Raw genomic sequence first — 22,921 nt, 5'->3', positions numbered from 1 at the left:
CAGAGGGATCATATATGAATGATATATGAATAATTTATGTATAAATATAAATGATATTTTAAACCAAATTGTGCTTAGCGCTTGCTGCTGTGGTATAAAACCACAGCTTAAGCTTATAAACCTAAATATAATTGTTAACTAGGTTTATAACTTTTGAACTTTACTTTTTTCAATAAGCTTAAATTCCTCAAATTAATTTACAGTAGGTAATATATCATTCAAGGGCTCATCTAATTGGTCAAAAGCCAAAATAAGATATACAGCGATGTAGGAGCATCTTTGCTGAATGGCTGGATATAGATCTTGTGCTTCTAGACATCACCAAGGGATGTGCAGGTAATCAAAAATCGGTAAATTGCCCTATAAAAGGTTAAAACCAATACTTTGATTTAAGCACTTTATCCCTTGTTCCACTTGTCTCCTGTGTCACCGCCCCCTGCTGGTCAGTCTCCAATGGCTCATTAATCATTACAAACCAGCTTCAGTATTTCAGTTCAGTATGTTTTACTATCAGTTTAATATCCTTATTAACTGGGCCACTTAGATACCAATAATGTTGTAAAAATTTAGCTTTATATCCATAAATAATCTACCAATACATATTTTTGTAATTTGTGTGTGAATGATTTGTCATTTAAACAAACCGGGTTTTTGGGGATGACCTGGTATAAAGTGGGTAATAAAAACAGGTCAGAAACAATTACACACCGAAAGATTTTTTTATTTCACCTAAAATAAAAAAATCAAGCTTTGACAGCAAATTTGCGCATCGAGTAGAGGAGGTCTTTCCTCTGCTGTTTCTTTGTGCGCAGACTCTCTTCGTTCTTGTTGAGGCGGCGGCGCATCGCCCTGGTCTTCTTGGGCCTCAGGTCCAGGGGCTTGTATTTCTTGCCCTGGAAAAGTTAAGTTAGGTTTCAGTGGAGGCGATAAATGGGCCTGCTGAAAAAAAGTGTTTAAACATTTAATCTCAAAACAAGCAAACGAAAACTCCAATCCCCATGCAAATAGGACATTAGTGATTTCATTCTTAAAAGCGCCGATATGGTTACATAATCGACCAAATATCTCAGCATCATTGCAGCCAGGATAACAAGGACTCAGTAACAGTCATCTCAAGTCTCAGTCTTTCGGTAAGCAGTTTTTTTTACAGTCAGTGTAACATCAGCTCAACGTCTATCATCACAGACCAGAGAAACTGAAAAGTCCCCATCATGCAGCTGCATGTTCAGTGAGCCTAAGGAAGGCGAATGAAGCTCTCACCTTGTAGAACTTCCTCAGATTCTCCTTCTGCGTCTGGTTGATTACAGTCAGTACCCGGGCGATGGATTTGCGAACGACACGGCTGTGGAGCGTCAACGGAGAGGGTCAGAAAGCGGTTCAACCCAACAATTAATCATACAATTAATTTACTGGTCCCATTTCTTTTTTGCAAACACCAGAATTTGCTTGGTACCTTAATGTAATAATTGTTCAGACCAAACAGCTCCAATACACATTAAAGCTGCAGCATTTAAATGAACAAACTTTGCCCTTTACAACACAAACAAACAAACAAAAAAAAAAACAAAAAAAATGCTTTATCTATTATATTCCACCCCACAGCAGAAATACCAAGCTAATTAAAAAAAACTCTTAGTATGAGGAGGCTTAATTGATATTAATGTTTCTAATGACTGATAAAGTACCATTTGTTTCCTACTTAGAGATAAGATTATTTTGATCTAACCACAAGAAAATTCACTTAATTGAAAGCTGATTAACAGGCTTTTGGTCTACTGCAATCATTATAATCAGCTGTGCTAAAGCAGAGAAACCTCTAAAACCTGCAGGACAGGGGGGCTTGGGGACCGAGTTTGGGGATGCCTGCTATAGAGTAAAGCCATCTATGGTCCATTTTCAAATTAGTTTGGAAGTGGTCTTGCATAAAAAACTTTCCAAAAGCATGATCTAATCTTAATATGTTTTACAGGGAAAGCTTATTAGTCATGTCTTAAGATTCCAGGGGAATAAGTAGTTATACGCTTTAATCTAACCCACTTGCTAAGGCCCCAATCTTTAACTTCGCTGCTCTCAGTTCCTGTCTGTCAAGATGATGCCACTAATTCAAAATATAAAAAACACCTTGAAATATTCAGATTATCCTGGTTTCTTACAATTTTTTTCCTTACGGTTCAATTTCGAAAAAGAAAAACCTTAAAACAATCAAGTTAAATTGTGCAAACTGTGCTAGGGGTGTAAATAATAATCGTTTTGTATCGATGCATCGATCCAAAAGCCGACGATCCGATGCATCGACACGTCCGCAAGAGAATCGATTCATGTTTTTTTTTTCCTCCGGTCTATTTTTATCCATTTGCTCCTGGGTGTAATTCCCCCTCCCGTGCTGCGGTGGCGCTAAACCTATTATGCCCTCCTACCGCTCTTCCTGGTTATACTCTTACAGCAGTTTGTTGCAGCAAGCTTGACACAGACATTTTTAAATTATGCTCAGTATTGAAGCGTGGTCTGGGCTACACGCTGTGGGTCTAGATACGGCCGAGGCGATGAGGAAGTGGGGGCGAGTTTAGTCCGACGACGGAGGGACAATGGGGCAAAAAGAGCGGAGATTCAGCTGGAAAAAGGGTCCCAGCGGTCTCGCGCACCTCGCTCTTCTAGCGGGTCGAACTTCACGAGTTGTTTTCCGCAATTTCGGTCATAAAAACAAAACAAGCCGGCCTCCTGTCTGCGGCACTGTTTGCAATCAGCTACAATCTGGGAGAGGTGCAGCGTCTCTCAAGGGGGCGGTGACGTCGACACTGGAGCCTTCTTCTTCTTTTATTTAATGGCGGTTGGCAAACAACTTATAGGTGCATTACCGCCACCTTCCAGAATGGAGTATGGACCAGACAAATTATATTCTCCCTAAAATACCCGTTCTTCTTAGAAAATTAAAAATACTACCAAAAACTACATCCCCAGATGACCTTTGAAACAATTTCCTTATATCTAGTTTATTTTTATTCCTGTCTAACTCTCTACGCAACATCTCTCTTTCCTGAGTATATTTATTACATTCTAAAAAAATATGTTGGACAGTTTCTCTGGAGCCGAGGTATTGCATTGAACGCATTACACTGATATTGTGCAGTATTTTTGCAGAATTTTTTGATGCAACTTTTCTACTTCTGTTATTTGCTGTTGTTTCTAAAGAAAATGCATAATGATATTACAGCTTTCATTGATTTATTTCAAACTTGAAACTTTGTTTAGCCTGTAAGGTGTGAAAAAAAAAAAAAAAAATAATAAAAAAAATAACCGATTAATCGATTAATCGAATCGTGGTGTATTCTTGAGTATCGAAAATAATCGAATCGTTGGTTCAGGAAATCGATACTGAATCGAATCGCCATGATGGATGTGATTTACACCCCTAAACTGTGCTATACTATGGTTTAGTTCTTGATTTTCACTGTGCCAAAAATTAAAAACTTCCTAAAAATCAAAAGGCACGTGTTCAGATATTAATCACCATGACACTTTCCTTTTAAAAGATTGAGAATAAGGTGTAAACTAAAAAAACATTGTCAGCATCCATACTTTAATAATGATTCCATTCTGAGAGCTTTCTAGATAAGGCATAATTTGAAGGGAAATTACACCAATGTCTGGAACAGTAAATTAACTATTAGCCATAATGTTTTGGAAGCAGAACCCCTCTGTCCTTACAGGCACGTGGCCAACACGTTGCTAGTTTGTTTAGATGGAGAGATGCTCCAAAGCAGCAGCCATGCTGCTTACACTCACATCTTGGAGAGCTTGGAAGCGGCTCCTCCGGTCACTTTGGCCACACGCAGCTGGGACAGCTCATTCTTCAGGTCATCCAGCTGCTTCAGCAGCTCCTCCTTCTTCTTGCCCCGCAAATCTCTTGCCTTAATCTTGGCCTGAAACCCAACAGAAGAAAAGACTAATCAGATATTGCTCCTTCCAGATTACACATAAGCAGTCTTTACATTTCCGTCTTCGCTACTGCTGGGGGTTCATCTTAGGATTAAAATAAAATAGCCATTTAACAAAAATCAACATTACCAATTCAACTGCTGCGAATAATTCAGTGTAAGATTAATAATAATCAGTTTCTATGCATAAAACCTATTAGTCATCGGTCCCTCCACCGTGTTTCTCCGGCTAAGTGTTAGCTTCCAAATGTAGCAGCATTGCTCGGTGAGAGCGCTCCATTATCTGAATAATTCCTACTAAACTGCTGTAGCCCAAACCTCAACACGTCCACTGAAGGGAACATAAGAACCTTATGTAGAGGTAGAGCCTTGATAATAGTGGTTAACAAAGTTTTAAAATGGAAATATTCAAGTTTTCTTCTGGAGAGTAAGCTCCTCACCATGTTCGTCGTCGAAGCCCTGTTAGAAAGGCCGGACGCACCGCGTGCTCACAAAAAGTAGCTTCCGGAAAAAAACTGTCCGACTTCACGCCAGATTTTACCAACAGCGCCCCCGTGCGTACGGAGTTTTTAACACAGCGAACTCAACCAAAGGGACGCGAGCAATTATTTTTAATATCTGCATTTTAAAGGACATTTTAACTAAAAAAAATAAATAAAAAAAACGTCGTTTGAGAAATTCATCCCAGATAATCCCGGTACATGTATCAGTTTCTCACATATATACACACACATATATAAATATATATATACACATACATATATATATATACACATATATATGTGTATACTCATTGTCCCAAGGGGACCAATAATAGGTCTCCATGCTGCCATATATTATTTAAATTAATAAGTGACTGACAGACTGCTGTTTTGAAAGAAACAAAAAGATGGAGCAGATGCATCTGAAACACGCCAAGTTTCCTGAGTACCAAGGGTTTTGTTATACCAAGGGTATAACAAAAATGAAGCTTCTAGATCCCACACATTTATTCAGATGTAGCCTTGTTGCTAGAATAGAGATTAGGAGGGGGAAAAAAACAGCAGTGGGTTCCTTTAATTTAAGTCAATAACCAATCTCTTCCATTGTAGAAAAAAAGAAAATAAGCCAAAAAAAAAAAAAAATAGTAAGGTTTGGACTCTGAAATCTGGTTTCATGACCTTTGGGTTTATTCATAATCACCATTCAAAAGTAATCAACTGTAGTTGCAGGCATCATTAAATCATAGAAAAGCTGGAGACGAAACTGTAGTGATGGAATAGTAGGTTAAAAAGACCTTACACGGCTTAACTTATGATTACATACAGCTTCCAATGACATCCATCACACCCAGATAGTCAGTATGACTAGCCTGCTACCAGTCATTAGGTAAACAAGATAACCTGACAGCTGTGTTTAAAGGGTTTCCTGTATCCCAGAAACACAAATCAATATTTCAGAAAAAGAATAGTGTCTGAAAGTCAGGACTGAAGGGAAACATAGAGCAGAGGGACTGATGGAGACATTTCAACGCTAAAGATAAATACAATAAAACCATTTCATTAAAATATTTACACCCCAATTTAGAAAAAATCTCAATGCATACAGTATGTACATATCTCTATACATAAACAGACATGTTGGAATGTAAGTTTATTTACATATACATAGTATTCATCTCATCTTTTAAATACAGTTGCACCTGTAGAGCAGATCCAGGTAATATTGCTAGCACTGGGGGCCAAGAACAGCAAGACATTGCTGGGCAGTCACAGAGAGGCCCCTGACTGGCATTCAGTTAGGGCCCATTGTTAGTCTTTTTAATACATCATTATTAAAACATTAGGTTAAATTAAGGCCATTAAGTATTTAGCTCACCACACAGTGGGAGGTGAAATGTTGCTTTAAAATAAACAAAACAAATAATCTATCAACACCCAGCCCCAAAACAGTAAAATTCTTTAATAGAACCGCTTTTTAAATTTGGGATTACCAGCATAATTCCCAGACTGAAGTGAGATTAGCTTCAAGTAGAGATAATCCAGGTCTGGTGTAAATTGATTCTGATTGTTTCACTTATTAGAATCCAGCTTCAGTCTACTGAGAGTAATGCTTCCTAACATTTTAACAGAAGAGGCATTTGTGATTTAAAATATGAGCCACTGAATAACATGCTGAGTCTCATCATGGAAACGCTTGTTCCAACAGAACGTGCATCGATGTTTCCTTATAAACCAATAAACAAATGCTAGGTAGTTATCTCTTTATTCTGCTGTGTGGGTTTTCCTTTGTCTCCAACGTCGCCAAAACCCAAGAGTTTAACCCGAAGCGAGCAGGGGAAACGCTGTGAGAAGTGGATCAAAGTGGAATTTTTCTTAAAGAAAGGCAACAAAACAAAGAGTTCCTTCTTCTGGTTGAGCTGCTCCTTTATTCCCTTTCTCTTCACCTCCATGGTTCACTTTGCTGTTCATCAGCTCCAGTGAGTGGAAGAGCCTGAGATCGAAGGTCGGATGATTCCTTTGGGAGAAGGTTTGGATCCAAACCAGGACATCTGCAACACATCAGTCATTAGAGCAGAAGGAAACCAAACTATCGTTCTTGTTGAAGCCCCTGTCACACCTTGATGATTAAGCCAGCGTATGCCTGATGTACAAAAACGCTGGCATACGTTGGATATGTTATGGGTGAGTTTTGTATAAGTTATGAGCACGCTGAAGAATGCTGACGCATGTCGACATAACAGCAAATATGTCAAGAAATTTTGAATATTTCCAGTGTATGCCATTCATTGGGGCATAAGTTAGAGGTAAGTTATCTGATTATTGACATAGATGAGTGTAAGTTACTCATAAGTCATGGTGTCTAGTTTATCCAAAATCCATAAGTAACTTCTGCATAATGCGCAACATATATCATCGTATCTGATGTGTTCCAGACGGCTGCTGAACGTCTGTCTAACTTACAGCTACTGTACAATGGCATAATGCTACGTTCACACCGGACGCAGCAGGCGTGGCAGAAGCAGCGAGTTTACATGAAAGGTCAATGGTTGACGCGCGTCAAGGCGTAGCAAAATGAGCAGCAGGTGCAGCGCGTCTGAGCAGCAGAAGCAGCTCGTCGGGAGCGTTTATGCATCTGACGCGCCGCAAACGCGCTGTTGCTCGAAATGGAAGAATTGAACTTTTGCTGCTCGACGCGCCGCATCAACCAATCAGAGAAGCTGGCCATGAGACAGACACATCGCTGATGACACAGAGCGCTATGATCACTCCTCTTAAACAGTTTATTGACGCATAAATTAACTTAAAATGCTGAAACCTGCCGACAGAATATGTTCGCTTTTATTATCCTGCTGCCTGCAGTTTGGATTATTTAGATGAAAACCACCTTCCAGCCGCCGTGGCGAACCGCGAGGAGGCGACCCGGCCAGAGGCTGCTGTTGAATGGGATCCTACTGACAGCACACCGCCGGTATGTGGGGGTCTGAGCGGCTCCGACAGAACTAATATTAGAAGGCAGGATGATAATCTGAATGAACTGACTGTACCGATTATGTTTTCAGGTGGATTTTCTCACTTAGAAACATAATAAAACTACTTTATTCCCACTGATCACAGCAAATATAGCTGCAAGGCAAAGAAAGGATAGTGAAGCTCCGCCCAACGCGCGTCAGACACACTTTTCGACCACGCAGCCGGATCAGCAAAGCTGCTTAAGCCGCGCGTCAGAACTAACGGGTACAAGCAGCAAAAATGAAGCAGCAGACGCGATTCTGCTGCTCCTGCTGCGTCTGGTGTGAACATAGCATAATAATTCACTGAAGCTTCGTAATGCCCATGAAATGATGCTTTTGCATCAAATTCCCATGGTATGTATGGATGGGCATGCTTGTGTATAAAGGATTTAAAAAGCTTCTTCAGAAGGAAAATGTGCCTGATGGCAGGTATGGGCGGCCCCAGACTCACTCTACAATTAGGCTTTAGCATCATTTTATTGGACATTACGCTGCCATGCTTTATGTATAAGTTAGGCTGTTGTTGGACATAATCTCTGGACTTGTTATGAATACTCTATACGTCCAAAATTGAAAAAGTACATAGAAAGTTCACCGTATGCCAGCGTTTTAGGAGATTCTGGGACATCAGGCATACGCTGGCTAAATCGGCAAGGTGTGACACCTTACCCTAATCTTCTGTCATTTGTTGAAAGTAAACCGAGTTAAAGCCAGAGAGAACACGAACCACCAACCTTATACTCCAGGGTTTGCTTCAGCATGTCCTCCTCCTCTCGAGTGAAGTTGAGCAGCACAGACACGGCTCGGATCAGCTGGAATGCCTGATGGGGAAATCAGGACACGTTTGGTCTGTGCTTGTAAAGCTGCCTGCAGGTAGAGCATGCACCTCTGGATGACCCACCTCAGCCTCCCTACAGGACATGAACTTGAGAACGACGTGTTTGAGATACTCAAAGTTGATTTCCCGCGAGTCGTTGAGGTCTGAGGTGTTGGTGACGGTGATGCTGGACGTGATGGGGCATAGGGCTGCTGGTGGAGGTGGCTCCGAATTCACACGCTCCTGTTTCTCTGCTCGACTTTCCGCAGTCTTCTCCTTCCCTTCAGCTTCTAGCTCAGGCTTTAATTTCTTCAGAACAGCAAAACAACACAAAATGAACTACTTTATTTTCTCAGTGCCTCCAGATGAATGCTACAGTTCCCTGTATTACCAGTTCCTTCTGTAGAGTTCTCTTCAACTCTGCCAGCCTTTGCTGCAGTTGCTTTATCGTCTGGAAACAACACATGCATGATATAGAGGTAGCAGTGTGAATGTATGTTCATGCAGAAGGTGGGGCTGAGCTAGGAAAGGTGTCTGACCCTGTTCTTGTCGCTGAGCTGCTGCTCCAGATCCCTGTTGACCTTCTGGATGTGATCCAGGTCATCCGGAGTCACGCAGCCGTTCTGATCCTCCTCACAACCCTCCAGACTTTGAAGCTGCTCTGTCAGTGTTTCCACCTCCACCTCCAAGTATGAAATCTGAATCACAAACATCAAACAGGGCTGCTGTGTTATGCAGTCAATCAATGGATTACCACAGTACAGCCATCTTCCTCATCCAGTAACTAATGGTTTCCAGCTGTGTCATTAGATCAAAGTGTGAGCTGACCCGTGCCTGGCAGCTGTCCAGCTGCTGCGTCTGGCTCAGCAGCTCCTCCCTCAGGCTCTTCAGCTCAGAGTCTTTATCCAGCTCCACCTGTCGCAGCCGTTCGGTCTCCTCCTGCAGCTGAGCCAGCGAGTCCTGCCGACTCTGCAGCTCTGTAACACCAGCAGAGGGTTAGATCAACTGGCTGATTTCTCATTTTCAAGAAGTGGAAGCAGACGTGTGTGATGCAGTAAACTTTAAGGACTAGTGGTGTGTGTCTGTGTACCATTCTGAAGTGTTTGGACATCCTCATCCCTCAGTCTCAGTTTCTTAGCAGCAATTGATAATTCCTGTTGGGAGTTCTGTAGATCCACAGTCAGTTCACCAACCTAACATCAAGCAGAAACAGATACATCTCATTTAACACCATCAGCTCTGAATTTACCGTCTGCTTCCTGCTTCTGGGCTAAAGGTTCAGTTCTAAGACAACCTGCTGTGACTGGAGGCAGGGCGTTTATCGCTTATCCAGGGATGTTTGGAGAAATGAACAAGTCCAGCAGAACATCTCTGACTCCTATTTTTAAGCAGTTAAAGGAGCTGTTCACCTTGGACATGGAGTAGATAAACATCTGAGGCGTGTAAAGTATTTAAAAACGAATCTCTTCCATGTGAACGAAATATCTTTTAAATGTTGGTGATGATCCAGATCATAATCCAGATACAGGATCTTTTTTTAAGGATTCTCTCCAACATTGTCAGATGGGGATATTTGGCAGAATGAGCAGTTCCCTCCTAATCCAGAAGGTGGCAGCAGTGACTCCTAACAGCTTCAGAATCAGACTCAAGAAGTCTGAATAATACATACAATTATACTGAAAACAACAAGGAAAGGGAAAGTTTTTGGTTTATCAGCAAAATTTTTACCAGAGGCGCACCTCATCCCAGGGAACAATTTATTAAAATTTGGTAACAATCCAGATCCTTTAGGTAGAGGAGTAAGTCACAATATGGAGCAAAACTTAATGCTTGGCTGAGGCTTGCTTTCTCTGGGTGCTTTTCTACTTAAAATATGTCCTTTGTTATTTATGTGAAAAAATATTTATTTATTCATCACATTTTGAGCTATTATCCTGTTTTAATATTTGGATTATTAACTCCACCCAAGGAGTTCAGGAGTGAGGGACGGATGGAGTGAGATCGATAGACAGATCGGTGCAGCGTCGGCAGTGATGTGGTCGCTTGTATCGGACTGTTGTGGTGAAGAGGAAGCTGAGCCAGGGGGCAAAGCTGGATTTACCGATCTATCTACGTTCGCCACCTCACCTACGGTCATGAGATCTGGGTTATGACCGATAGGAAAAGTAGCGATTACAAGTGGCTGAAATGAGTTTCCTTCGCAGGGTGGCTGGGCGGACCCTTTAAGATCGGGTGAGGAGCTTAGTTACCAGGGAGGAGCTGAGAGTAGAGTGACTGCTCCTCCACGTCGAAAGGAGCCAGCTGAGGTAGCTCGGGCATCTGTTCTGGACGCCTCCTGGTCACCTCCCTCGCGAGGTGTTCCAATGATGTCCCATTGGGAGGAGGCCTGGTGGAAGGCCCAGGATACGCTGGAGGGACTATGTCTCTGAGCTGGTCTGGTGTCGCCTCGGGGCCCCCCCCCCCAGAGCAGCTGGAGGAGGTGTGTGTGGATCGGGAGTCTGGGCATCTCTGCTTAGACTGCTGCCTCCGCAACCCGGCCCCGGATAAAGCGGAAGAAAAATGGATGGATGGAACTCCAGCCAATACTAACTTGAAAATGTTTTTGAATGTCGCGCTACGTTCACACTTAATGCAACTGAAGGAGCTATTTTACATACAAAGTCAATGGTTGACCCGCATCCAGGCGCATCAAAAGGTCCTGCAGCGCGTCTGAGCAGCGCCTCATGAGCTTCTGACGCACGTGACCAGCTTCATAGGTAGCAGATGCTGGAGTTGGAAAAATTTTACTTTTTCTGCTTGGCGCCACATTACCCAATCAGAGAAGCTGATCTGGGACCTGGCAGGGAGACGGACACAGCGCTGCTGATGCAAAGCGCTATGATCACTGCCATGAAAAAGTTTATTTACGCCTACATTAACTTTAACTAAATGACAAAACCTGCCGGCAAAATATGTTCGCTTTATTATCCTGGTGTTTGCAGTCTGTACCACGTACCTGAAAAACGCTAACATCTACTCCTTAAGGTTGTGTTCTTGCCATTTGCTTTACTACCTGCTTTCATCATTTCATCTTTACTTGCTTTTATTCTATTTTTATTTTCCTTCTATTTCATCAATAAATTCATGCAAAGCACTTTAAATTCTCTTTGTACTGAATTGTGCTAAATAAATGAACTTTCCTTGCCTAAACTATTGATAAATGGTATACACAATAAACATTACATAAAGTCTGAAAGTATGAATTCATCAAGTAGCGAATAACTTTTGGATCATAATACCTGATTTGACCTTGAAAAATGATGCAAAAAGAGAAATGTTATTTGAGATTTCTAGTATCACATTAAAGATTTAAACAAAAATACAGATAAATAAGAAATAAGATAAGAATAAGAAACAAAATAAACAGAAATAAATCTGATATAAGCCACATAAGAACCATTCTGCTACTGCTTTAAAGTTAATGTAGCCGAGTGGTTAATAATAAATGGACCCGTTGTTCTCGACTGTTATGCACAACAAAGGTTTGAATTATTAGCGCTGAAATGGGGTCAATATCTGTATCTGTCATTAATCAAAGCTGGGATACTGGTTTGTCAGAAATAAAAAAAAGTCGTATCAGGAAACCTTTCATTAGGACAGAGGGAGAAACTTCCACCCATTTCTACTGTTTACTTTTTATTCCGTGAGCAGAGAAGCTGCAGACTAACTTTACTGAAGAAGGAGACGCGAAACATCACAACAATATCACTCAAGTAAAGGAAGGAGAGGAGTAAAGTAAAACTACCTCATAAAAATACATCTCTTTCAAATAGTTACTCTGGTAAATGCAGAGCTGTCAAGTAAAGCTTAAATACTTTGTTACGTTACGAAGAAAGTTTATGTTGTAAATTATTTTTTAGGCAACTTTTTTGTTCTACTTATCACATTTTTTTGCATTTATCTTTACTTTTTACTCCTTAGATATCAAAAATACACTCATTAGCTTTGTTTTATTTAAGCTCATTTTCTGTTAAAATAAAAAAAAATAATCATCATCAAAATAATTTCTTTCATCCAGACAATTAATTTATTTGTGGTTGAACTTGGTGCTGCCCCAACTTGTTGTTCACCATATACCAAAATAGATGTTCTTCAAGATGATGTAAAGTTCAATTTGACACTATTAATAGTAGTTATAAAACTAAGAAACCTAATTATAAGCAAGGAATCATCCAGATTGTCTTTAATATTTTTTTCCTGCATTACTTTTACTTCATATTTTAAGTTGTTTTAAAAATGGTACTTTTACACTTTCTGTTTAGTAAAAAGCTGAAGTTGATACTCTAACATCTATAAAAGTGTTTTAAACAGTAGGATAGCTACGTCTACTTGAGTAATAAACATTAACACTTTTGACACCTCAGTGTAACTAACTTCACACCTGGCAATCAACGATCACCAAAACCTGCAAGCTGGTGAAGAGTTCATGATTCGTGCAGGTTTAGCAAACACAGGATCTTTGAAACATGCAGCCTTCATGTTGATTGTAACTCTGCAAATATTCTGCAGCTCAAAAGCTGCAGCTTAAACCAGGTCATCAAGTGGACTCAGCAGCAGAAAGACAGCAGGACTGCAGGGCTGCAACAGCTGAGCCAAAGTCCCTGCCTCAGGCTGTGCTTTATGGAGCCTTTATTGGCTGGAAATGGTTCTTTGCACATCCTGATCTCTAGTTCAGTTCTGTTAATAAACAATCCCCAAAGTATAGGAAGATGTGTTTAGCTCATCAGTCTACTTGGTTGTTTTTAAAATCTTTTATCAGATGATGGTGTGGACCTGATGTGTTGGTTTATACATCCAGACGTCTAAAGGGAAATATGCTGACCTGTTTCTGCAGCTCCTCCTTCTGCCGTCTGGTTTCCTCCAGAGATTTAGCGATTTCTGTGTTCACAGTAAGCCGGCTGTTCAGCTCTGCCTGAGGAAACACATGAGACACAGAATAAATACAACATGTTTACTCTGCTCCTCTTCTCTGAAAACATCCCATTACGCTCTTATTACATCTAAACTGAGATCTTCAGATCTACTAAAGATTTTTTTTAAAGCTGCAAAGGCCCCTTAATCAAACCAAGCCTTTTTCTCAGTCAGTTCTGTGTTTTTGGCCTGTTTGGTGATGCTCTAATAAAATACTGACAGAGATGATGAAGGTCTTCCAGGAACGTTGGAGTTTTTACCTTGGAATTCTCCAGTTCCTCCGCTTGCTGCTTCAAAATGGAGTTTGCCTGAACCAGCTGTTTATCCAGATCCGCCTGTCAGACAGAAAACTGGCTTTTTAAAACTAATTTCTTTGCCTTTTCTTTGTGATTTTTGTTATGAACACACTTCCCTCGCTCTGGCAGCAGAATAACCGCCTGCGTCACACGGTTACCATGTCAACAAAGAGTGTAGAGGAAACATACCACCCTGTCCAGAAGTGAGAGTTTCTCCGTGTGAAGAGAGGAGACGTTTTCCTCCAGCTGGCCGACCCGCTCCACACTCTGCTGCTCTGTCAAACGCACCTGCTGCTCCAGGAAGGCCTTCTCTGCACTCCACTCCCCCTGCTGGAGGAAAAGTGTATATAACAAACCAATAATTATCCTGTAGGATCAGGAGATAAACTTAGAACACGCAGGAGTTGTTACCAATTGATCCATGCGCTGCTGTTTCTCTGCCACCTGCTGCTCTGCTGTCTTTATTCTCTCTGTTCTCTCAAGAATCTCTTGCTCCAAAGTGGCGATCTAAAACAAACAAATGTTAGTTTAATGATCAAGATTTCTAGATAATACAGACTTATTTTCTGTCTGCTAAACCCTACCGCCTCCAACTGCTGAATATTTGGACACTTTAACCAGTTCAGTGAAGGACCTTTAAACACCTGCCAGCATTGGACCTCCCACCACAAGGTGGTGACAATGCACTGACTGATAGAAAGCTTAGAGATCTTCAGGGTTCAAGCTACTGTTGTGATGTTTTTTGTGGGGTCGGGCGATTAATCCCATCCTCTGTTATGGAAAAATCTGGATTTTATTCCCACCAAGCCAATCCTTAGGCTTCCATAGCTCAGAGTGATATCAGTTCATATCCTTTTGCTCTTTGATCTATACTCATAAATGAAAACCAGTAGCTGGAAACATTCAATACGTTTTATTCTCACCGTTTGCTGTGAAACATGATTGTTTTATCAGCACGTTTCACAGCTTGAATCACTGCCTTTTAAATGAGGGTCAGTCTACGGAGGGAATAGTGGAAATAAAACTAGTTTTTGAAGTCATGATTGTCATTTTTTGAAGAGACTTAAGGAGAAAGATTTATTTATGGGATTCGGTATAAAAAAAAATGCTGCTGCATTCAGGGAATCTGAGCAAAGTTGAAGTTACAGAGATCTGTTTTGGTACTTTTACAGTAAGAAGCATCTCTTGTGATTATTCACATCATTTATTCAGAGAAATTAAAGACAGTAGATGAGATTAAAACCTTCTGAAAAATCCCAGAGCAGATGGAACAGAGTTGCTCCCATTTACAGCTTAGCTATACTTTGACGCTTCTAAAATGTATTTACTCTAGTGCTCAGTGGCGCAGTGGGTAGCACTGCTGCCTTGCAGCAAGAATGTTCTGGGTTCGTTTCCCGGCCTAGAGTTTGCATGTTCTCCCTGAGCATACGTGGGTTCTCTCCGGGTACTCCGGCTTCCCCCAAAAACATGACTGTTAAGTGAGTTACTGTGAGTGTGTGCCTAAATGGTTGTTTGTCCTGTTTGTCTCTGTTTTGCCCTGCGATGGACTCGCCAGGGTGTACTAGAGCATGAAACGGGCCTTGAAAGTCAGCCCGAAACCGACCCGAGTCCGAAAGAACCAGGCCCGTGCCCGGCCCGGCCCGTTATGATTGACAGCTTCGTAGAGCCCGACCCGTTTGCAGCCCGACATTTTTCAATTGTGCGCATTAAGGGCTAATCTCCGTTTCACTTCTGTAACATCCATTTTGCATTCATCGCGTATAGATCGAACGTTATCACATGATCATTTATTTGCCGCGCATATAACGATTTAAAGCCCGAGCCCGGCCCGGCCCGAATGAAATAATAAAAAGTACAGCCCGAACCCGCCCGAACCGGGCAGGACCTCTCGGGTCCCGTCCGGTTCGGGCTAATATTCCCTGCTCTAGGGTGTACCCCGCCTCTCGCCCGTAGACGGCTGGAGGTAGACACCAGCACCCCTTGCGACCCCACTTGGGATAAGAGTGTAAGAAAATGGATGGATAAATAATTTTTAGCGCCCTGTCACACCTTGATCTTGATGTTTCATCCAGCGTTTGCCTGACAACGCGTATTACAGCCTAACTTATGCATAAACGCATGGCAGTGTGATGCCCATGAAATGATGCATGAGTTAGTGCCGTCAGCGGGGCAGCGATGCGCCCGGTGTTGCCCGGTCTGCATAAAAGGATTTCCTTGATGGCGGAATTAACCTAGCTTCTGTTTACCAAACGCCAAAAAAAAAAAAAAAAAAGAATAAATAAAAAGAAAAAAGGAAGAAAGAAGGTTTGCAGTCGCAGCAGATTTAGCGTCACATCTGCTAGGTAGTTTGTTGGTCGTGGCCGTGGACGCAGGGAGGCTCCATCACACTCACCCTATGATGGTGATGAAGGCTGGAGGCGAACTGAAGGTTTCCTCCTGTGAACCTCCTTTTAAAACACTGACAATACACCATTATACACTAGCTGGAAGTTAGAAACACGTTCAGTGGTCGTCTGGAACACGTCAGATACGTTTAGGAGAACCGGTTCAGTGTGTTCCAATTCCATGGCAGCTCGCTTAACGGCTCTTTTAACGGTTCCAGGCAGCACCAGAGCCCAGCGCTGGACAGCACGACTTACGTCATGTTTTTTTACGCAAGTTACGCACACGGCATTCAGTAAGCAAGTACGACTTGACGAGGCATAAGTCTAGAAAAGCAAAACAAAAAAATGGCGTCCCATCGGGTAAAGCGATGGTAAATTTGGGTATAAAGTGGCAAAAACATCCGTGCGAGGAAATACATCCTACATGGAGAAACACCTGCGCACACAACATGGGATACATTTTAACTAATGTCGTGTTTTTGATGCTTCCGGACAGAAGCTAAAGTTACGACCAGCATGGAAGGCAACTCTGATGGGAAGTAGCTAGTTTTATATCACTGGCTGTGCTTAATGTGGTTCCTAGTAAATCAGATGTCATTTCTGGAAATAAACACATTTCCTACCTCTCTTTGGGGTTTTTAGACATGCTACAAAGTTTCTCCGCAGTTCAGGGAGCGATATAAAGGTGACACTCCTTTATTTAAATCAGGGGGAGATGAGTTTATTTCTCGGAATTGTACAGTAATGCTTTTTCATTAAACAGATAAGTTCTCTTTTAGATTTAGATGACTGTGACGAGACGGGTAGCGTGGCTGGATCAGAGGCTGGCAGCTCCCGTTCACTGCCTTCTGTTTTCACCAAGGCAGGCAGAAATAGAATGCCCCAGGCAAAGGTAGACGAATGTCACCGTGCACTTAGCAAGTTTATTGTGTCACAGAATTGATAAGAGAATCGAATGGCTTCACAGAATCGATAAGGGAATCAGAATCTTGAAAATCTTATCAATTCTCAACCCTAGATACGTTGATATGCATTGGAAATAAGTTACGCATAAGTAATACAGAAGTTACTCATAGGTTTTGGGTAAGCTAGACATCATGACTTACGATTAACTTACACTTATAGTGTGTCAACAATCAAACAATTTACGAGTAACTTAACATTTATGGCATACTTGCTGTGAGTCAGTGTGCTTCAGCGTGCAAATAACTTATACAAAACCCACCCATAACTTATCCAAGGTATGCCAGCGTTTCTGCCAGATTTTCAGGACGTTAGGCTGGTCTAAATCGCCAAGGTGTGACAGGGGCTTTAGGCAATGATAAAGTTGCAAAACCATAACAACTGCAATCTGGCTGTTACTCATCCACCTAATATAGACCTACAACATGTAAGCATAGACAAAACACAAGGCATCATAAGGCTGCCACGTTACAGAGGTAGAGCGGCAGCTGACCTGTGCGTCTGTTCTGTCTCTGTAGGCCTTGGAGGAATCCTCTTTGTGTCGAAGAAGCGTCTGCAGCTCAGTAATACTGCCACTCATCTTAGAAACCTGAGATCACACAGGAAATACAGGAATGATAAACATAGATCTATTTTCATTCATTCATTCAACCTGGCAGGGAGGGTACGCCCTACTGATACTGATCCGCAGTAAGAGAAGCACCCTGTAATCAGTCGATGCATTACTTCACCTGTGCCTCCAGGGAGCTGACAGTGTCAGCATGGTTGGTCCTAACAGCCAACATCTCTGCTCTGGTCTCTTCAAGGCTTAACTCAAGGTTGGACTTCTAGAAGGAAAAAGACAGCGCAGGTTATCGGCCATTTCTGCTCCAAACACACACCTAGTCTTAGATTATAAAGTGTGTACATCTGAGACGAGGGAAGGAATTTTATTTCACTGCTTTAAAGACTATAATCTGGAATATCTATCAAAGTGTCATTGATGGGAGGAGAAACCTGCCTCCTGGAGGAGCTCCTGCAGATGCTCGTCTTGGCTCAGATTCCCCTGCAGCCGTCTCCCTAAGGAGGAGACCTTCTTCTGAAGCTCCACCAGCAGCCGTTCCTTTTCCTCCTCTGCCACAGCAGCCTGAGGAAGGAACCAGGACATTTCACATCTAATCTTGCTTTTTCATTAAAAGTCTAGATATAACAAACATTTGTTTGAAAATATTCTCCTGATTATAAATAATAATGATAATATCTCCTCACCTTCTGTTGATGTAATTTCAGGGATTCATTTTCGGCCTGTAAGTCATGAATGTTCTTCTCTAGAGACGACACCATGTTTTGGGACTGATGGAAACAGAACCGACGGTGTCAGTATAAACTCAGCAGCTGGCATAGAGTGGTGCTGTTGTTCTGAACTGACCGTTTGGAAGTCCTCAGAAACCTGCTGGATGACGGCCTGCAGCTCCTGACTTCGTCCTTCCAGCTCCACGATCTTCTTGTCTGCTTCTTCTCGAAGCAGCAGCAGTTCTTCTCTGAGGAGGAACAGAAATCCGTTTATCCCTTTATAGGGCGCTCTGTAAAATGCTTTAAAAATCTAAATTTTAAGCTAAGAGTGTTATCGGAGGACAGAAAAAGAACTTATTACTTTTGGAACATTTAAAAAATATTTATATTTTGATGAAAAAGAATCAAGGTAAATGTAACAAAGAATGACTTCCACTAATATGTAAAAAACAAAAAAAAACACTCAGTGAAAGAAACAGACTATTTTATTTGATAAAATAAAACCTTAGATCATTAATGATGATACAGGCGCTCACATTACAATCCCTTACATTTTTTTACTATTTTTAATCAGGGCTGGACAATTAGTTGCATTTGCAATATAATTGCAATTTAGAAAAATGCTAATTTCAAATCGCAGAGTGACTTAATTTTTTAATCACAACACATTTCACAAGAGCACCAAGTTTCTGCCTGCAGCCCTTTAGGTGGTTGTAATATGATTAACATGGGCCGGCTGTGGCAAAAAAGGTAACAGAGAGTTGCAGCTAGCACCTAGATCTATGCTTTATAGTTGAAGTAAGAAATTTTCATGCAAATGTTACAGTAAAGTTCTGCAACACTGGATTCTGGAAAATCGTGCTTTCAAGGTCATGATTAACCTGAAACCCTTGAGTGCAAAAACAAAAACAAAAATTTGCAATAAAAATCACAATATTGTTTAAAAATAAATGCATTTTGGTTTTTGGCTAAATCATTCGATCCTATCTTAGCTTTTTAACTTAGCTTTTTACCTAATTTTACTTAAAGGTATAGTGGTGTATCTTCACGAATTTTTGAAAAAAAAAAAACCTCCCTCTCCACACGCACAACCCTGTACCCGCTCCCGAGAGGAAACGCCTTTTAAACACGTGTGAGAGCGTGCACAAGCCCATTTCTCCTCGTGCACGCTCTGTTTAAGAGTTGCTGTTTGCATTACTCATATAAGTTTACTTTCCCAAAGTAGATTAGCAATTTTTCCACTATGTCAGAATGGGGACAAGCATGTAGGACGACCTTATGTAAACATATCACAAGAATGATTGACAATTAGGAGGACCAACTATTTTGATGATCAACCCACAAGAACATCCAACGTCATTCCTATAACTTATCCACTTTTTTTCCCCAACTTAATTTACAGACGGTAACATATAATAAGAGGGCTCATTTAACTGGTCAATGGCTGCTTAACTCCATCTGTAAGAAATATGCAAGTGACTAACTTCCCTACAGAGCTGTTGGCAGAGCTACACCTCGGTTCTGTTGCGCTGACACAGGAACCCAGTTATAACAACAGCCACATGTCAGGTGTGAGAGGTCAGATATTTTCCATACAATCAGCTGTTTTAAGCTTTAACAAAGTGGAAAAACATCATTTAAAATATGATTTTTGATAGATTTCAGGACCGTAAATAAAGATCCATGTGTTTGGCAGCAAAAATATTCATAAATTGTTACCATGGAGAAGCTGAATGTCTTACCGCTCTATTTCCAGCTCTGAGTTGAGTCTGCAGCTCTCCTCATGCTGCTGCTGCAGAGCCTGGAGTTTTCCCCGAGCCTCCGACAGGCCTCGCTTCGCTGACTGAACTTCAGCCTCCTTCTTTTGAAGCTCCTGCTCCCGCAGGCTGAGCAATTCCTCCTTTCTCAGCAGCTGATGGGGACAGAAATGTAAAAAGCCACCAGATTAAGAGAACGGCTGTGAATGTGAAGCCATGAACAACTCAAACATCCCTATTTAGTCCTGCACTCAGACTGCACTTTATCTGTGAACATGACTCCCTAAATCAAACTCCCCTATTTCATGTCAAACCATGTTTAAACAAACAGATGTTGACAATCTCCACATGTACGCACCATGTGTTTAACTTTAGCAAGCTCTTGCTGCTGAAAGCCTTCCAGTTCATCCAGGTCATCCCTTTTCTGGAAGAGCGTTAAACTCTGTTCCATCATCTCCTCAATCCGAGCTGACAGGGCAGCTTTCTCCTAAACATACAGAACAACTATTTCATGCTATTGTTTCCTCACATGTTGGGTGTCAATACAGAAGCTCCCTGAGGCTCCCTGTGGGGCTCCAGCAGTACTGGTAGTGTTGATAGGATATAGGTCCAAACCAGAAGAACAGAGAAATCTTAAACCAATGCGATCAGCAGCTGAGATAAAGGTCAGGATGAAGTTCAGAGCCTTTCTGCTATGGAGTGAATTTTGTTCCATTGTTGAAAGCAAAGAAAACTATTTGTAAATGATGGCTTAAAAAAAATTAAAACCAGAAAAGAAAATTTGAAAAAGTTCATCAATAAAAGTTTTTCAGAATAAAAGTGCTGATTTTCTTTCAAATTTTTTTTTCATATTTTATTTTTTCTAATTTAATTTATTTAATGTTTCACAGTTTTTATATATTTTCAAATTTTGTGTTTAAAATTTCTCTTTTTCAGACTGAGTTTTACAAACTCCATTTTTTTTATTTTACAGTTTCTTTCCTCTGTGAAAACACATTTTTATTTGTCTGCCTGGATGTTAGCAACAACATTTTTATTACTCAAGAGTCAGCATTTAAATTGAGCCTAAAGTGAAGAAAGTGAAACGTAAATAAAAAAAAAAATGCATCTGTAAAACAACTGAGAAAGAAAGTTTTAAAATAAATTAATTAGTAATAAAAAAAATAATTTAGACAAGATATTTGGGAAATTCACATGTAAGAATCAGAAAGCTGCTCCAAATATTTTTTGTTTTATTAAAAAGTACCAACCTCGGTTTTTATAATTTTGCTTGCCCAGAGTCTACTGTCACAGGACTTTACTGTAACCATTGAGTGAAAGGTTAAATTTACTTTTACTTCCTTTCATGGATCTACCTGTTAGCTGCAAATCTCTGTACCTTTCTGTGTGGCAAAAAACCCACTTCAAGCATTTGATCACCACCTAAAAGGCTGGAGGCAGAAATTTACTGTCTTACTCTTGTTAAATATAGTGTGATTAAAAATCAGTGCCTCTGCAATTTCAAATTTTGTCTTGTTAAATTGTGATTATATTTCAAATGAAATTAGTTACCCAGCCCTTTAATAGTAATATTTGAACTTTAATGATCTCACATTGAAGAAATATGCCTCTGCATTTAACCCATCCCCTTGGGGAGCAGAGGGCTGCCACCGTGGGGCGCCCTGGGAGCAATCAGAGAGCAATCATGGCAGTCTGTGGGAGTGGGGCTTGAACTCAGAACCTCAAGTTTCCACGCTCTCTGCCCTAACCACTAGTTTGTTGCTTCCCTATTTTTTCTCTCATTTCCATTCTCAAAAAGATTTTTTCTTTGCTTGCAACAAAATTGGAACCAAATTAACTCCATATTCTGCTCCTCTCTTTGGATTTTTTAAAATCTGCAGGCCGTTGGCCGTAGCTCTAGCAGTCGACCATATACAGGTTTGTTCTCACCACAGGGAGCACCAGAGTAGGCATAAACATTTCATTCTGCTCTGATTTAAAGCCAGACTAAAGGGTAAAAACCTGGTGCCATCTTGCTCTAAATTGTAGGGTTTAAAGACCCTCAGAGTATCAGAGGTTCTTGGCACATTGTCTTATAAATGTGTGCAAATTTAGCTGGAGATACCTAAAATGATCTTCAAAGTCTTCATACATTTTGAACGGACTGAGTTCACACAAACAGGTAGGCTTCAGCACAATTTTGTCTTAGGACTCCAGAACTCCACACATGGAAAAGTTTTAGTTTCACCTGGTTTAATTTAATACATCTTTTGCTTTCTGCATAATCATCATTAGATCTTCAACTTATTCTTTGCACACTTTACTGGGAGAGGCTAAAGGCTTAGCAGAGGCAGGCTACTTCCTTGTTTATTTCGCAAACATGCAAAGTATTGTAACTTATTTGTTATCATAAATACACAATAAGAGCTTTATTTACTAACAAATTAAGCAAAAACATGTGGTAAAACAAAGATAATTAAAATATGCCCGGAGGATGTGGTAATCTTTCAGAATGTGTGTAACCATTGAGTTACTGTCGTGTAAATTTAAAACATATGAAATAATGTCACTAAAAACGCTACAGAATCGACATACAAAACTTGGGTTTATTTTGCATGTTTCCACTGCTACACTGATGATCTTATGTTTTCTGATGTCTTTGAGGCTGGAGGGCCTCCTTACAAACACCCTTAGTTTTAGCTTCCTCTTTAGGAAGGGTAGTAGAACACCATCGCCAGCAGAGGACCCCACCATCTTTGTCGCGGAAGGAGGAATCAGAAGCTTCAAGCAAAGAGAAACCTCAAGGCCCTTCACTACTGGCCAGGAGTGGAGCATGAAGGTTGACCTGGACAGGAAGCTTCAGTTTCCCACAGAAATCACCACCACATCTCTCCGACCAGACATTGTGGCGTGGTCCATAAAGGCAAGAGCGGTAGCCCTCATTGAGCTCACTGTGCCAATGGAGGAAGGGATCGAAGCTGCCTTTGAGCGAAAAAAGGCCAAGTATTCAGAGCTGGCTGCAGAGTTCCGGGAGGCGGGCTGGAAGACTACCATCTACCCAGTAGAGGTCGGATG

General features: G+C 41.1%; 2 protein-coding genes across 4 annotated transcripts in view; both read right to left on the bottom strand.

Annotated features, from left to right (window-relative positions):
* Positions 1-700: 700 nt before the first annotated feature.
* On the bottom strand, positions 701-4,459 carry rpl35 (ribosomal protein L35). Its single transcript, XM_038294100.1, has 4 exons — positions 4,376-4,459; positions 3,784-3,920; positions 1,261-1,342; positions 701-893 (listed from the first exon to the last, which is right to left on the bottom strand). The coding sequence occupies exons 1-4, from the start codon at positions 4,376-4,378 to the stop codon at positions 744-746; spliced, it is 372 nt and encodes a 123-aa protein (XP_038150028.1). The 5' UTR covers positions 4,379-4,459; the 3' UTR covers positions 701-743.
* A 622-nt stretch (positions 4,460-5,081) lies between these two features.
* Positions 5,082-22,921, bottom strand: part of golga1 (golgin A1) — a 32,719-nt gene continuing 14,879 nt past the window's right edge. For 2 of the 3 annotated variants that reach the window (XM_038294113.1, XM_038294114.1), the window contains 18 exons: positions 20,226-20,354; positions 19,853-20,022; positions 18,247-18,358; positions 18,087-18,170; positions 17,839-17,964; positions 17,570-17,665; positions 17,332-17,427; positions 13,903-13,998; positions 13,681-13,821; positions 13,456-13,530; positions 13,107-13,196; positions 9,336-9,438; positions 9,074-9,222; positions 8,785-8,943; positions 8,637-8,696; positions 8,330-8,554; positions 8,163-8,249; positions 5,082-6,465 (listed from right to left, as the gene is read on the bottom strand). In XM_038294113.1, the coding sequence (XP_038150041.1) occupies positions 6,385-6,465; positions 8,163-8,249; positions 8,330-8,554; positions 8,637-8,696; positions 8,785-8,943; positions 9,074-9,222; positions 9,336-9,438; positions 13,107-13,196; positions 13,456-13,530; positions 13,681-13,821; positions 13,903-13,998; positions 17,332-17,427; positions 17,570-17,665; positions 17,839-17,964; positions 18,087-18,170; positions 18,247-18,358; positions 19,853-20,022; positions 20,226-20,354 (2,079 nt within the window). In that variant the 3' untranslated portion in view covers positions 5,082-6,384. The remainder of the gene's footprint in view (positions 6,466-8,162; positions 8,250-8,329; positions 8,555-8,636; positions 8,697-8,784; positions 8,944-9,073; positions 9,223-9,335; positions 9,439-13,106; positions 13,197-13,455; positions 13,531-13,680; positions 13,822-13,902; positions 13,999-17,331; positions 17,428-17,569; positions 17,666-17,838; positions 17,965-18,086; positions 18,171-18,246; positions 18,359-19,852; positions 20,023-20,225; positions 20,355-22,921) is intronic. The other variant, XM_038294115.1, reaches the window with a different exon arrangement.

Source organism: Cyprinodon tularosa, unplaced genomic scaffold (assembly GCF_016077235.1).
Source record: "Cyprinodon tularosa strain WSP-4 unplaced genomic scaffold, ASM1607723v1 ctg334, whole genome shotgun sequence".
In the NCBI taxonomy this organism is placed as follows: Eukaryota; Metazoa; Chordata; class Actinopteri; order Cyprinodontiformes; family Cyprinodontidae; genus Cyprinodon; species Cyprinodon tularosa.
Note: the sequence above shows the minus strand (reverse complement) of the source record. Positions and strands in the feature narration are given on the sequence as shown.

What these genes read in the sequence shown, in the direction of transcription:
- rpl35 (XM_038294100.1), bottom strand. An exon ending in GCTTCCAAGCTCTCCAAGAT is followed by an intron (nt 1,343 to 3,783) that starts GTGAGTGTAAGC and finishes GACGCTCCACAG; the next exon opens with CCGTGTCGTTCGCAAATCCA. An exon ending in ATCTGAGGAAGTTCTACAAG is followed by an intron (nt 894 to 1,260) that starts GTGAGAGCTTCA and finishes TAACTTTTCCAG; the next exon opens with GGCAAGAAATACAAGCCCCT.